At 29.5% G+C, this 15,396-nt stretch overlaps 1 protein-coding gene across 1 annotated transcript in view; it reads right to left on the bottom strand.

Annotated features, from left to right (window-relative positions):
• Positions 1–4,154: 4,154 nt before the first annotated feature.
• The window catches only part of Bche (butyrylcholinesterase), a 74,296-nt gene continuing 63,054 nt past the window's right edge, over positions 4,155–15,396 (bottom strand). Inside the window, exons 3-4 of the mRNA XM_071615838.1 lie at positions 14,560–14,726; positions 4,155–5,684 (exon numbers count right to left, since the gene is read on the bottom strand). Coding sequence (XP_071471939.1) covers positions 5,560–5,684; positions 14,560–14,726 — 292 coding nt within the window. The 3' untranslated portion in view covers positions 4,155–5,559. The remainder of the gene's footprint in view (positions 5,685–14,559; positions 14,727–15,396) is intronic.

The following is a 15,396-nucleotide window of genomic DNA, read 5'->3' as shown; positions in this document are numbered from 1 at the left end:
TCTCTTAACCAAAGAGAATGTTATGCATAAATCTGATTTAAAATCAAAATGCCATTGTGGATATTAGCATGTGAGTTTTCATTCACTTGTTTCCTTATGCAAAGATAGTAACTTCCAAATTATACTACAATGATGTAAACCAAAAAACATATTTCAAATAAAGAAAATTAGGAAATTGTCTTTAAGAAAAGAGGGAGAGGAATTATCCTTTTAAACAAAAAAAAAATATTATTTTGTGCCTGGGGCTAAAGACTAATGGCAGATTCACACACATGTGGTGAAAAACAGCTAAATAAACTATGAATTGTACATCTTGAAACATATCCTTTGAGAAATCTCTTTAAGGTAAATAATATAAAATTATAAAAACAAAATTATATGCAGTGTCTTTAAAATGGTCCTTGTAAATGAGTATGCTTCAGGTTAAGTTATCCTAGCTTCCTGTTATATCTTTCTTTGGGATGATCATATTTCCTAGGATCTGTTCCCAAATGCCTAACAGTATATTAAAAATTTGCCTTCATATGTAAATTTAAATCAACAGTGGTTTCTAGACTACCACCCAAAGATCTATAGCAATTCTGTCATTAAGGGGGAAAAAGAAGAGACAAAAGACATGACAGGAGAGAAAACAAAACAAAACAAAAACACAACTGTATGTACAAAATAAAACAATCAAATTGTTTGGAGACATTCTAATAGAAAAAAAAAATGCTTATTCATGAAAATTTCATTTTGTGTAGAAAAGAAGAAGGAAAAAAATTCTGAAAATATAAAGAAATACTTAATTGAAAAATGGCAACAACATGAGATTAATAGAGGTATGCAAATTATCTATCTGAAGTCTAAAGATCATTAAAATATTAAATATTCAACACTTCTTACAATTCAAGTTCTGCTACATCTTCAGATTTTCAAGAGAATTTCTATTTCTTCTTTTATGCAGAATAGTTGAGTTCATTTTGATAATATCATACAGACATGGAATTTGATTTATACCATTTCAGACCCTATTGGTCCCTTTCCCTTCCCTCCTCCCTCCCTTTATTCTTCTTCCTTTACTGATCTTCCTTTCTATCATTTATTTATTTATTTTAATTAGGGCTTTCTCCTTGTACATAAAGGTGAAATTTCCTGAGGTATATTTATATGTTCACATAGGATGATTTTGTTAAGTTCAATTCCTTATTTTCTCCTTTAAATTTCTGTTCCAGATTGGGTTAGGTCAATCAGTATATTCCTCTATTTTTCACACCTTTGGCATAAATTGGGAGAGGCTATCCTGAATAGTTGATTAATTGGTCAATGGATAGAGAGATGGATAGATGATATATGGGTAGAGTTTCTTTGCATGTACTTTAAAAATTGTTTTAGAATGCTTGACATTCTTAAATGCATCTTTAGCCTTACTATATTTCTTTGATACCTTTTTTACCCCCTGGTATTCTTGATGTGTTGAAAGATACCAAAACAACTGAAGGAGAATGGAAGGTCTCTTTTCAAGAAAACAAGATAACACAATAATTGCCTCAGGAAAAAAAAAAAAAAAAAAAAAAACTTGGTCCAGTACTTCATAATGAAAAACAATTCTTAGCATTCACCTACTTAGTTCAACAATCATTAGGTAATTAATATAAAGAACATCTTTTTATGATACTGGAAAGAAGGTTTACCTATAATTGTGAGCGTTCATAGGATAGTTAACACTTTTTACATTAGAAATACACTGGAACATAGTATAAAAATTATAATTATTTATCTTAAATCTGAATTAATGTCATTGATTATAATCAAGTGAGCAAATTCCAGATTAGCTCAAAGTAAACCATGATCTTTTACAATGATTGTTATTATATAAACCACCATAAAATATTGTATATGCACATAAAATTTAATATTTCTTAATTTTTAAATACACCTTTCTCCAAAGCATATAATTATTGGGAAAAAAATGATATCCTGAAAAGATAACTTACTAGTGTCTAGGTCTTAGGACAAGAGTGTGCACTTTCAGCAATTGCTGTTATAATTAATTACTTGTAATAAGTGCATTTCTTTCTCACCTAAAATTGCAGATTTTACAATCTTGTGAGTACTATAATATGAAAATTCCTCCAGAACTTTAAATTAACCATCTAGGAAGGGCATGGGTTTCCAAACTTTGTCACACATTTAAACTATTCAGGGATCTCTAAAAAATTCAGATACTTGTCACCCCCTTTCCCATTGTAATTTAATTAGTATGGGGAGTGGCATGTCTCTTGGAATTTTTAATTTCCTCTCAGCTAATTCAAATATATAACAAAGTTTTGAAACTATTCATCTAGGACTTCTTTCTTAGAAAAAGCACTGACCTCAAATATGTCAAGATAAATAGTGCTATCATAGAGAAATAAGTCAGAACCACCAGGGAAACTTTTGAAAGTACTAATTTCTAGGCTTCATTCTCAGAGATTCTAATTCAATTGGCCTAGTGTGTTTTAGACCAAAGTTATACAAAGGATTCTAATGCATGGTTAAGGTTGAAGTTTGGGAATCATTGAGCTAAATTCTCCACGTGTCTATGTGAAATTCTGATTCATTGAATATATCTGCAATTCCCTAACTAATCTATTCTTTTACATTGAGATCCTCAAGTCTGAATGGCACATTTTGATAAATTCGGTTTGAGGTGGCTACAATGTTGTGTCTTCCCCTGTCCCCTCCTAGTCCTTTGTTTTTCATGTTTCCTTCTGGTTCCCCAAAGATTCACAGTGCTATTGTCTTCTCATATAGTAGAATTCAACTCTGTTGCCTCTTATCCTGAATCATTTACTCAATCAATAAGCATGGAGCACACTGTGGAAGCATTGTACAAGCAATCATTAAGTGAGCATCCAGAAATGACTCTCATGATAGCAGAGCATTGACAGCTAATTGCCTTGAAAATTCAGTTTTGTTCACCAGTAGGGTAATCATAAGAAATTAAATTAACCTAAGAAAAGGGGCAATGTTTAGAGGAAAAATCAGCCTTCTTTTGATTACGTATGAGTTTCTGTGTTGTCTATGCATAGCTATTTTTATTAGGGTCAGCTGGTAAAACTATTATACCAGTTCTCTTGCCTTTACATCTCACCTTTCATTCATGGTGAAATTTCAACTAAAGATAAGAAAGAACAAGGTAAGCTAATTTAGAGAAGCTGCGGCTTATTGTAAAAGGAGATTTCTCTCTTTATTTCCAAAAAATATGATTTGTAGATGATCACATTTAGATGTTAGTGGTAGATTTGAGGCATGGCAGTATAGAGCTTTTATCATTCTTTGCCCTAAAAACTTCTAATGCTTCTCCATATTTGCTTAACAGTATTTTTCACTCAATTACTAACAATATGATTGATTTAATGTCTCCATCTTTCAATTTGTAAAAAAAGAAATTTCCAATTATAGCATTACTTGAAAATAGAAAAAAAAATTCTTGTGTTTTATCACAACCACCTCTAATATGTTATATATGTTAACTATTTTTATTATTACATATGCATAAATGATACATATTATATTTGTAAAATATATTTTACATTATTTTACATTTTATTTTGATGCTTAATTAGATAACTATCATATGACCATCATACACTCTGTCTCATACTCTGATTGTGTCCTGCATGAGATCACTTAGTGAATTTCTTTAATATCATCATGTGCTGAATACCAATAAACTCCTGTTTGTAGAAATGTGTGTGTGTGTGTGTGTGTGTGTGTGTGTTTAAATCTGACGTTTTTGCTTTACTTTTCCATAGTCAGAGGGTTGATAGTGCTTCCAGTTTGTTTTACATTAGGAAGATCCAACAAAAGCTGTTTCTTTTTTTTTCCTGCACACCTTCATTTTAAACCAAACTCCCTATGAAAGAGAAATTTCACTCACTGTTGAGTTTATTACCCTATTCAGCAATATGCAGAAGGTTACATTTATTAGAATACTTGGCAAAACATGTCACAGCTGAAATTATGTTAAGATTTATTCATGAAATTTATTTTCAAATTGGCCAGAAATTAGTTTACTTTTACAATTATACTCTTTTTTCAGAAAATATTCCATAACCAATTTTTAGAAAATGAAAACTAGTTATAATTTTGTTTCTTTTAAGGTATAAGACTTGTTACCTTAGTCCTTATAAGTATTTTGAATACTAAACCATAAAATATGTTTTCCATTATGTAAATAATTGATCAAGCTAATGTCCTGACACTAATTGGATTTACTATATTTGCTCTGTTACAGATTTAAGTATAATTATCAGTTTTTAAGACATGTACCAAGATTAAGTGATAGTTCCCATGAGTCTGTGTATATGCTAGAAAAAGGACTTTACAAAATGTTGATATTTCAACTTACCAAAATTTTTCATCATGAGCCAGTTGAAATATAAACCTCCAAGGAGAAATCAGAGACAAGAATTTCTGTATCTTCATGCACCACTTTATCTTTGGAGTTCCTGATTTAGAATCTGCATCTAAATTGCCCTTTTAATGGCCATCACCCAAAGAGTCACTCAGAGTTCATGTTACATTAAAGATAGTTGTGACAAAACCCAGGTTGGATTTGATATCATATATGTCATACAGTAAGTGGACATTTTTGTTTTATATTTCCTTCCTGATTCTCATAAGGAACAATCACACAAAAGGTAGTTGAATTATCAGGCTTTCTCTTATACACCAAAATCATGGTTTTGGAGGCCATTTTTCCAGGATTCTAGTATTTTTTTTAATCACTTAAGTCTTTTGATGTAAAATCCTCTGATTGATGAAACAGGATTATGTTTGATCATCACCATTAAAGGCACTTTAAGAGCACATCTGTGAGATGGGTAATTAGGGACCCATCATTAATATGTGCAGGACAAGTCCTAAACACATGGAATGATCCCATGAACCACTCCTCCTCCCATCTTGGACATAAGTTAGTTTGTTCTTGCTTTATAAAGAGACTTCTTGATTTTGTCTCTTGATGGCAACATTTTGATTTTATGATCGTTACTTCCAATATGCTCAGCCTCTCGTTTTAGGATTCTCTCTTGCCTTTGTAAAACAAAAAAGAGGGGAATTATTGTCTGTGCTTGTTTTAATATCTCACATTGGCATTAATCTTGCCAACTGATTAGAAGAAATAACACTGTAAATTATAGCATCCAGTGTTTCAAGATTTTATTCATTTTAAAAAGATTGTTTTTTTTAAGAATAATAATGAAAATATATATGCCACTAAAAACAAAATACATTTTGGGGAAAAACACTTAGTTATTCAGAAAATAAAGATTAAAGCAGCACATCATTTTAATATGCATATAATTAATTGTCAAACTTCATATTGTGAAATTTAATTAAACGTGGTCTAACCATTTGGGTTTTGAAATGCTAGGTAAAATACTAAGTGAAAGATGTGAGGGATCAATATTACCCTTCTGGCAGTTTTGTTTCAGCTATATAATAGCTTTCTTCGAAGATGTGTAGAGAACTACTGATATTTTACCTTCATCTAGAGGAAAATGCACATTCTCTAAAGGGTAAATCTATTAATTAGAGACCCATACAGCTCTCTTTCTTGCTGGTGTAATCGTTAAATTGATTTTTCCAGTCCATCATGTAATTGTTCCAGCGATGGAATCCTGCTTTCCACTCTTGTTCTGCTTCATCAATATTTCCTGTAGAACATGGAATAAGTTGCATTAATCTAAATTTTAATCTGCTTACATTAATTGAAAAATAATTTTGATTATAGATGCCATTTTCTCCAAGTACACCACATAGCAATTCTTTATTCATTATTTAATATCAGCTTCTATCTCTACCTGATAAATTTTAATACAATTTTAATGCATATGTGAAAATATAAATAACACATGTGTAAAATTTCTATAAAATGTAAAAATAAATAAAATGAAGAAATGGGTTCATATATAATACTATGTCAAATTACCTAACATGTTTCTTTAGCCTCCGAGAAGATATGTAGATTCGCTTTCATTAGTCCTTTCCAAAATAACAAAAATATCATGTAAAGCATTTTTAAAATATGTAATTATACAGCAGAACATTATTGTTGGTAAAATGCTTACACATGAGTGTTTATCAATGCATAAAGAGAACTCTGAGGTTATCATTACACATATTACATTTTATTTAAATTCCAAACAATGTTTAGCTGTTGTTCTAGCTGCCTACTGTGTGAAAGCAGTTTATTAATTTCTTTGTAAAATAGAAAGGTAACACAAATCTCTTTTCAAGCAGTTCACAAAGTATTCATATGTGTCTGGAGAAAGGAGTGTTTGGCCAGAAATAAAATTAGGCAATAAACCAAAAAAAGTTTTATGAATATCAAGAACCTCAAAATCCTGATTTATTTGAAAGTATATTAATATATGTGAAAATTAAAAACTCAAAATGTTTCTGATATAAGTAGACAGAACTGTAATGTGGTTTAAGTTATATAAGCATTTTATACATTTGTGATTATCTTCATTCTTAAATGTTTAAGATGCTGAGTCATAGTCATTAAACTGAAAAGAAAATTTTAAGTAATTTCAAGAATGCTGATAATAGGAACTGACAATTTAATATATTCTTTTCAGTTTAAAAACTTTGAAATTAATGGTAATTTTGTAAGAAATTAATTTGGAGAAAACAATTCAATGATCCATTTTCAGTCTGCATGAAAATCAAAATGTATAAAACATTTGAATATCCATTAAATTTCCTTTGTATTTTAAGATATATTTAGGTTTGGAGTATTTATAATGCTTGGACATTGGACAAATATTTGAGAATTTATATAAAATGTCCCACTGTTATATAAAAATAGCCTTTCAAAGATCAAACATATATATATATATATATATATATATATATATATATATATTTTGTTAATAATAGAACTTTCCTAAAGGGTCAAAAACACATTAAATGTGAAAAAAAGGATTTTAAATATCATACCAAATAATCCCCTTTTATTCTCCTTTAATGATAATTACATGCTATTTTAAATGTTACTGACAAAATGAGGACTCTATAAAGTTAAAAAATAATAAAAATTTTATATAAAAAAAGTTATTGGTAATTTAGCATTAGGACATGAATTTTAATAATTACAGAAAAGATCCTGGATCTGACTTCCTTTTCTTATTTGTGGAATGGTCCCAAATCTAGTGATTCATGTAAATGTAAATGTAAAGTTGTTTCATAATCATTATGTTTCATAATTAAATATCTATACATTTTACTGTTTTGAAAAACTTTTTAGTGCACAAATGCTGTGTAAACCTGAGGAATTTTTGTTTTGACTTTAAAAATACTGTTGACTGAAACAATAAAATATGAAACATTTAATTATTTTCCAGCAAAATCCAAAAGAAGTTAATGATAAGAAAATGAAGGTTTTGAGGACTGTATCCCAAACCAAAATTAAAGTTTTTTCTCCTTTCCCATCTTCCCTTCCTTTTGTTCTTTTATCTTATTTCTTCTCAATTTATACTAGCTTGTTTATTCCTAAGAACATAAAAATCTAGTCATGGGACAATGTCTCCATTATTTTCAATATCAGTGATAACCAGTGACAAAACCACTTAACTTGAGTATGGAGAAATGTCACAGTTAAGGATTACAATTTTTTCGAAATTATTCATTTATTTAAAATTTGAGAGAGGAAAGACCATTACAGTAAATCATATTTGATCTAAAGTTAATCTCAATACAATTATATCTTAGAACAGAGTGACACTGCTTAAAAAAATGGGTTTCCTATATTGATCAAAATACAGGGTTTAAACTAGAAGTATAACTGAAAGCCATCAAAATAAATTTTGTCTGAATATAGTAATCGTAGAAAATTAATCTTGTTTTATAATATTTCTCATCATAACCAGTCATAACTGAAAGTCCATAAGTATGCTAATTATAGTAATATGTTGTATGTGTACAAATATTCTTTGTTAGAAAGAAAAAAGTTAATAAAATTTAGAATGACTAAGAAATGAAAGGAAATATAGAACATCGAAAACAAGTGAATGGTTAGCAATCAAATTAAAAGTAAAATATTGATTAACACCATATTAATATTGATTAACATCCCTACACCTGTTTAATTGTTTAGAAATTATTTTCTATTTTTTAATGTCAATTACAAAAGTAATATTGTCTACTCACCAGTCACCATGAAACCCCCAACCCCCCAAAAAACTTATGTTGTCTTAACAAAATGCTAATTTAGTAATATTTTGAGGGGGCTATATAAGCATTACTCATATCATTTAATATTGAAGTGAAATTGTCTTCAAATAAGTTAATTCTTGGAATCCTCTTTCAACTTCTTTAGAAAGAAAGAATTCTAACTTGAAGAGTATTATTATTATTATTATTATTATTATTATTATTATTATTATTATTTTGTCTCTCTAGTGGTAATACTTTATATTTTTGGGCACTAGAAACAATGGAATGATCACCAAAATATATTAAACTTAATTAACTTTTATGAAGAAGTACAGATCAGTTGATAGGCCTTCCCCAGTTTTTATGCAGAATGTGATGTCCTCTTTATTCATTCCATACAATTTTGATATAATGTAAGTATGGACAAATATCTTCTCATTTGTAATATAAAAAATAGAGCAATACTATTTACTAATTATCTTCAACTTATGTCATTTAAATGACATGCAAAATAAAGTAATATAGAAAAGTAAAAAGTAAAAGATCAAGAACAAATATATGGCAGAAATATAAATAAAAGAAAAAATAAGGGCAATATGAATAACACAAGAAATTAATCAAGGTCAAAATCTTAAATAAGTAAATGATTATTCAGAAATAAGATTAAAAATCTTCACTACTAATGAAAGTAAAAATTCCAATGATTGTTAAACAAAGGAGTATCACAGTGAAACATAGGAAATAAAAGCACTATGGAAATATTAAATACATGTTAAGAACAATAAATTGTAGAATTAAATTGTAGAATTTAACTCATCTCCATTGTTCCTTGAATACAAATTTCCATTTAGAGGTAAATTTAATTTGTCATACTAAAACAGGAAAAAGCACTTTCATGGTAAGTTTTAAAGAATAAAACAAATATAAATAAAATATAAAGTATAAATGAATATAAGAGAAGCTAATATATTCTTGATGCAATCAAGCAAATAAAAGCAGCTATTTGGATATACAGTATTGCCTCAGAAGTGAAATTATTATGTCGATGCCATATAATACTTCCAGAAACTCTAAGTAGACTAGGTAGAAAAACTTGCATGCCATGAAATCTAACACTTTCAGGAATTAATAAACAGAACATGTCAGAATTCCATTTAAAATTACTAAAGGCTTTACTTAAGATAGAATTTAAATTCCTTTGCATGACACACGAGACACTTCATCTCTGGTCCCTGCTTATCTGGCTTCTCTCCACTTATCCTTGGGATTAAGATTCAGTGCAGGTATCTTCTCTTAAAAGCTTTCCATGATCATGCACCCTGACTCTACCACTTCACTGTGAGTGAGCAAACTCTATCATTTTTATTTGTGTAGCTCTAACTGATAGTGCAATTCCTAGGACACAGCAGCAGACAATAAGCTCTGTAAAAATTTATCAAATTAACTGATGAAAAAATAGAAAAAAAGAGAAATCATATTTCTACCAGATATTTTGTTATACGTGTCATAACATGCTCTAGAAAATGCTCAGTAATTAGTGAAGTGTTAACTACCTAGGAAAGATAGTCCAATCAAACTCCGTACACCTGTTTAATTGTTTAGAAATTATTTTCTATTTTTTAATGTCAATTTCAAAAGTAATATTGTCCACTCACCAGTGCACCTACCACCCCCCAAAAAAAACATCTATCTTAACAAAAATGCTAATTTAGTAATATTTTGAGGAGGGGACTATATAAGCATTACTCATACCAATGTGTAATTTGACAACACATTGATCTCCTAATATAGATAGAAGTACATTTTATACTCTGAAGGCAAAGCTCCTCTTCAAAAATCCAGAGAAGAGTGAATGGGCTGGGCGCGGTGGCACACGCCTGTATTCCCAGCAGCTCAAGAGGCTGAGACAGGAGGATCCCAAGTTCAAAGCCAGCCTCAGTGATGCTGAGGCACTAAGCAACTCAGTGAGACCCTGTCTGTAAATAAAAATAAAAAAAATAGGGCTGGGGATATGGCTCAGTGGTCAAGTGCTCCTGAGTTCAATCCCTAGTACCAAAAAAAAAAAAAAGAGTCAATGACTAGGCTTACATTAATAAAACTAAATTCTGCGAGATTATGGATTGTTTTTATGTACTATAAAAATAATAGATAATGCAGTTTTTGTTTCCTGAAATATAACTGTTTAATGATAAAGTGAAAAATAAACACAGAGAATCTGAATATTTATGACAATAAGTGCATAAATAAATTTATGATTTTACCTGAAGATTTCTTAGAAAAAGAGTGATCCTTTATATTTATGATAGCAATTTTAGTATGAATATCTAAGGCATAATAGTACATTACAAGTGTAATGAGTTCATATACATAAATATAAATGTATTTTAAAGTTTTTTTATATATTCATGTATATATGTCTTGATAAATACGTTCTATTAATTTGTTATTATTTTTAACTTTCTTATTATGCCTAGAATTAAATGAGATTGTTTCATTTTTTACAATTTCATTTAGATGAGTAATTTAACTAAAATTATTTAAAATGGCACAAAATATTTTCTAAAATATAAAACAGAGACAACCTGCTCTATGTGTGTGGGTTTTGGGGAGTATAAGAGGATCAATTTTTTTTGTTTGACAAGATAGAAGATAAAGAGAAAGGAATAGCAATGGGAGAATAATAATAAGAAAAAGTAATTTCATATACATATGAACATAATTTGTTTAATTCACATTTTTGTAACCTTTGTTTTGCCCATATTTTGTATTATTTGAGAAAAATGTTATTTTTCCCTTATGAGAATAATAATAATGATAAGGGTTTTTGTTTTGTTTTGTTTTGTTAATAAAAGTGATTAAGCAACTTGTCAGCAGAACTTAGTCAATTTATTTAAATCAGAGACATTAGAAGTTGTTTTAGCTCATTTGTTCTTCTATTATGAAATGACACACATTGGGTGGCCTGTGCACAACAGAAAGATACTTTTCACAGTTCTAAGAACATGATTAAGGCACCCACAGATTTGAAGTCTGGTGTAGTCGTGTTTCGTCTTTCATAGATGGCTGTCTTATCATGTGTCCCTCCTGTGTAGCAACAGAGAAGTTCTCTCAGACCTTTCTTATAAGGGCATTAATCCCATGATGAAATCTGTACTCTCATAACCTCATCACCTACCAAAGGTTGAACCTTGTAATACCACCACATGGTGGGGTAAGATTTCAGCATATGATTTTTAGAAGGACACAGACATTCAGATCACAGAAGGAGAGAATTAAAATACAGTTTGATCAATTGATCTAAATTTTTACTGGAGGTAAGTTAGAAGAAGACACGAAATTGACATTGAATTGTGCCAAGTATGATAATTAAAACACCATAATTTATGTATTCAAGAGTTCATTAAAATTTATTTCATCCCCCATCTTATATTTATTTCCCTATCATGGACTAGTTATAAAAATTATCAGGGAATTCATATTTTTATGTAGTAGCTCACAAATGTATTAGATTTCCTTTTTTAGTTTTAATGTGGGATGAGATGATAGAATGAACTACTTTAAATTCAGGTTCGGCATTGTGAAAACTTCTTGTACAATTAAGTTGATTTCATTATAAGTTACTCAACACCTTTGTCTTTGTTTTGATTTACTGTTAATGATGAGTGGAGAATTCAGACATATTAATACAATAAAATCAGTTTGATTTTTTATCTCCAAATCACCTGTCTGCTCTCATTTTTGGTTGTCAGTCTTGCTTATTGATTTGCAAATAGAAGTAAATAACTACAAAGTAACCAATCCAAAAGATATATGACCTCTTCAATTTTTTATTTGGTGTTCTTTAATTTTAGCAAGCAACAATATCCCATGATTTATTCAAAGGCCAATGGAAAAACCATTATATCTAATATTTTTCTTTATTGGGATGATATAAAGGTCAAATAACTTCTTACTTTAAATAAATTTACTCTTTCATTTTTAATGGAAAAGACAATATCATTGAGAACAAATAATGGGTAATTTCTCCACTTAACTTTCTTTATTCAGATAAGCATGAGATATAGTGAAAAGCAGAATTTGATAGAATTGGAAACAAATACTGTAACTTTATTTTTTACAGGTGCATGCAATAGCTCCAAGGCATGGACTGAAGTATAGCCTGGAAGTGAATTGCTAGAATTCATGTGTTTAAACAAGTTCTAAGAATCAGTCTTTTTGAGAACATTTATTGCTCAAATGTAAACTATCACCGAAGTAGTACTTATAAAGTTTAGTGAGCTTCTGGTATTACGTGAAGTAAACATTTCTGCTTTTAAGAAAACCAGTCAGTAGTTATCTTCTGAAATTTTCATTTATTTGTAGGGCTACCTTAAAAAATAGCTAAGTCCTTCAGCTATCTTATTGACACTAATTTTCAAAAAATTAAATATGAAAATATTTGAAGTTTTGTGGCTGGAAAAAATAAGAGATGGCAAGAACATGTGTTCTTAAACTTTTTAATCTCCATACATTGTTTATTTATGAAACCTAAAGCATGTAACTTCAAATTGGTTTTGTTTGTTTAAATGTAATGATTTTTAATTAATGAATCTATTGTTGATGTTACTATAATCATGACATATATTTAGTTTACAACTTACAAATTCATATATTTAATATGAAAAGTGTTTTGGGGGTGGAATTTTTAGAAGAAAAATGGTGCTTAAATACAAAATTATTTTTTAAGCCACCTTGGATCTAACCTTAGTGTGGTACTAGCCCAGAGCAAGTCAGGTATTTCTATAGAGCTCAGTGGGGCTCAAGCTCTGACATTGTCCAGCATTATTGCAAGCAGCAGCAGCTGGTCCAAAATATTGGAATGTGTTTATTCAACCTGTTTTGTAGCAGATTAGTATGTTGACAGAGAGATTTTTGAAGATTGTTTTCAATGTTTTCTAGTATTTAAGTTTTATTTCATCAACAAATAAATTACCATAGACAACTTGTGATGAAAAGGATTCAGTTTTTCATATAATAAATGAGTCATTTAAAATCACCATTGCCCTCTCCCCTCACTTATTTTCCTTCAAATTAGGATGCACTCAATCAAAATATTTTAAATAAAGATGAATATGTAGTCTGTGATATGTTAAATAGTATCTGTTTGGGCTCTTGGCAGATTACATGGGTTACCTCATTGTTATTCACATGTGGAGGACACAAGGACTGCACTGTTGCTTTGCCAAGGGAGGCAGAGACCCATCTCTGGGTATATATTATGTCACACAACATTGGGCGATACACAGAGCACTGGTATGTAAGAAACATATCCTAAACAGATGGAGTACACGATCATAATGTTGATGAGTAATGTCTGATAATCAAAAAGGCATATTAAACAATCCAGTGCATCTCTAAGATGTTCATATTTGTCTGAAACTAACCCCTAAAATCTCTAAACAAGAAAATAAAAACATACTGTGTTGCGACATCCTATTTGTATAATCTGAAAATTACAGACAACCATGACAATCAGAATGATGGAACTCAGCAGCAATAGGTCAGCTGATTGAAAGTCAATTGCCTTTATTTGAAAAGTAAAATTTAAAAATGGACTTGAGGAACAACATGAATTATTAATGACTGGGTATTTTAAAACTTGGCAATGAATTGAATATGAATTTCATTCTTCTCAGAGACATCAAAGTAGGATGATATAGGTCTGATCACTCAAGCTAATTAAATTATTTTCTCAGTAATGAATATTGAATTAATGATAATCAGAACTGATTTTTATAGTATTTCCTTATATAGTTTTGATCAATTACACCCTGAAGATTAGTTAACCACATTTGTTTATAATATTATGTAATTTACACATGTGTGTATGTTCTTAAATACTTTCAATCTTAGATTCCTTAAAACATTTTGATTATGTTTTTAAATATGTAAATTTTGGAGCTCTTTCATCCCACAGATTCTATTTAACAAATTAATTTTACCTATTTTTAGTACATACTTTTTAATTCTATACATTGTTTATTTTATGTATTTATTCATATATTCATTAATTCATTCCATGAAGATGGCTGAGTAAGTAGGGCCCAATTTAAATTTTATACTTCTCCAGGAGGAAAGTTATTTTTGATTTATTTATTTAACAACTAAAATACTACTAAAGTACTACTCGTATAGTTAGTGCTCAAAACATATGTCTAAAGTTGCTGGAAAAAATGTTATTAAAATTATGGACTCATTGGAATCAAGTAGCTATAAAGTCATAATATTGAATATTAACATTATTAAATGAACAATGCCTCAAATAGTAGACCTCTTCTCATTTATACAGTTGCAATCTATTATTTAACCAAATGATAACAAACACACAAATACCTGTCATTTCCAAGACTTTGGGAAAAAACAGTGTCCAGAATCGGCATTGTTGAGCACGTAGTTTAGTGTGCACACTTGGAGATCCTGTGTTCAAGCTTAGGTACTTTTGTTCAGTGCTTTTGAAGACTGGCCATCTTGTGCTATTGTTCTGGGTCCCATTTGGATGCCTAAATATAGACATTTTATTTCTTTTAAAATAATTTTTAAATAAAATAAAAATATTCTTCTGTAAAACAGTCAACAAGCATTTTGAATCAGTCAAAAATGGTGATATATTTTGGTGATCTCAAACATAAATGAACCGGGTTGATCATTTTTAGTATCTTGAAGCAGTGTATTAGTAAAAATTACATAAATTAAAATGTAAAGATGAGTTTACTGCATGCATTTATATGTAATATACCAGGGAAAAATGTTTTCAATTTCAATAAAGTATTTATTGATTTATACTTAAACATGCTCAAAAGAACATGTTATTTTTGTTCCATTCTCTTCCCAGGCCCAAAATTTTCACCATGAATATGAATACCATCTACTCAATGTTTGAGACACATCTCCTCATTATGTAGTGACCTCATTAATCTACGAAACTGCTTCATCTTACTTTTAAGATCTTCTGATGTTCTCATAGATCTAATTGATTAAAAAAACTTCAATTATTCCCTCTTGGGTTCAGATAAAGGCTAAAAATATGGTGTAAGCCACATTGCTGAACTTATTTTCACATATATATATATATATATATATATATATATATATTTTCATAAAGTAGCCAATAGGAACTGGGGACAATTCTCTGTAACTCTCAGCTCTATTTTACTTCTTTGCCTTTATTCC

This window comes from Marmota flaviventris, chromosome 8 (assembly GCF_047511675.1).
Source record: "Marmota flaviventris isolate mMarFla1 chromosome 8, mMarFla1.hap1, whole genome shotgun sequence".
NCBI classification, from domain to species: Eukaryota; Metazoa; Chordata; class Mammalia; order Rodentia; family Sciuridae; genus Marmota; species Marmota flaviventris.
This window is presented reverse-complemented; position numbering and strand designations above follow the sequence as displayed.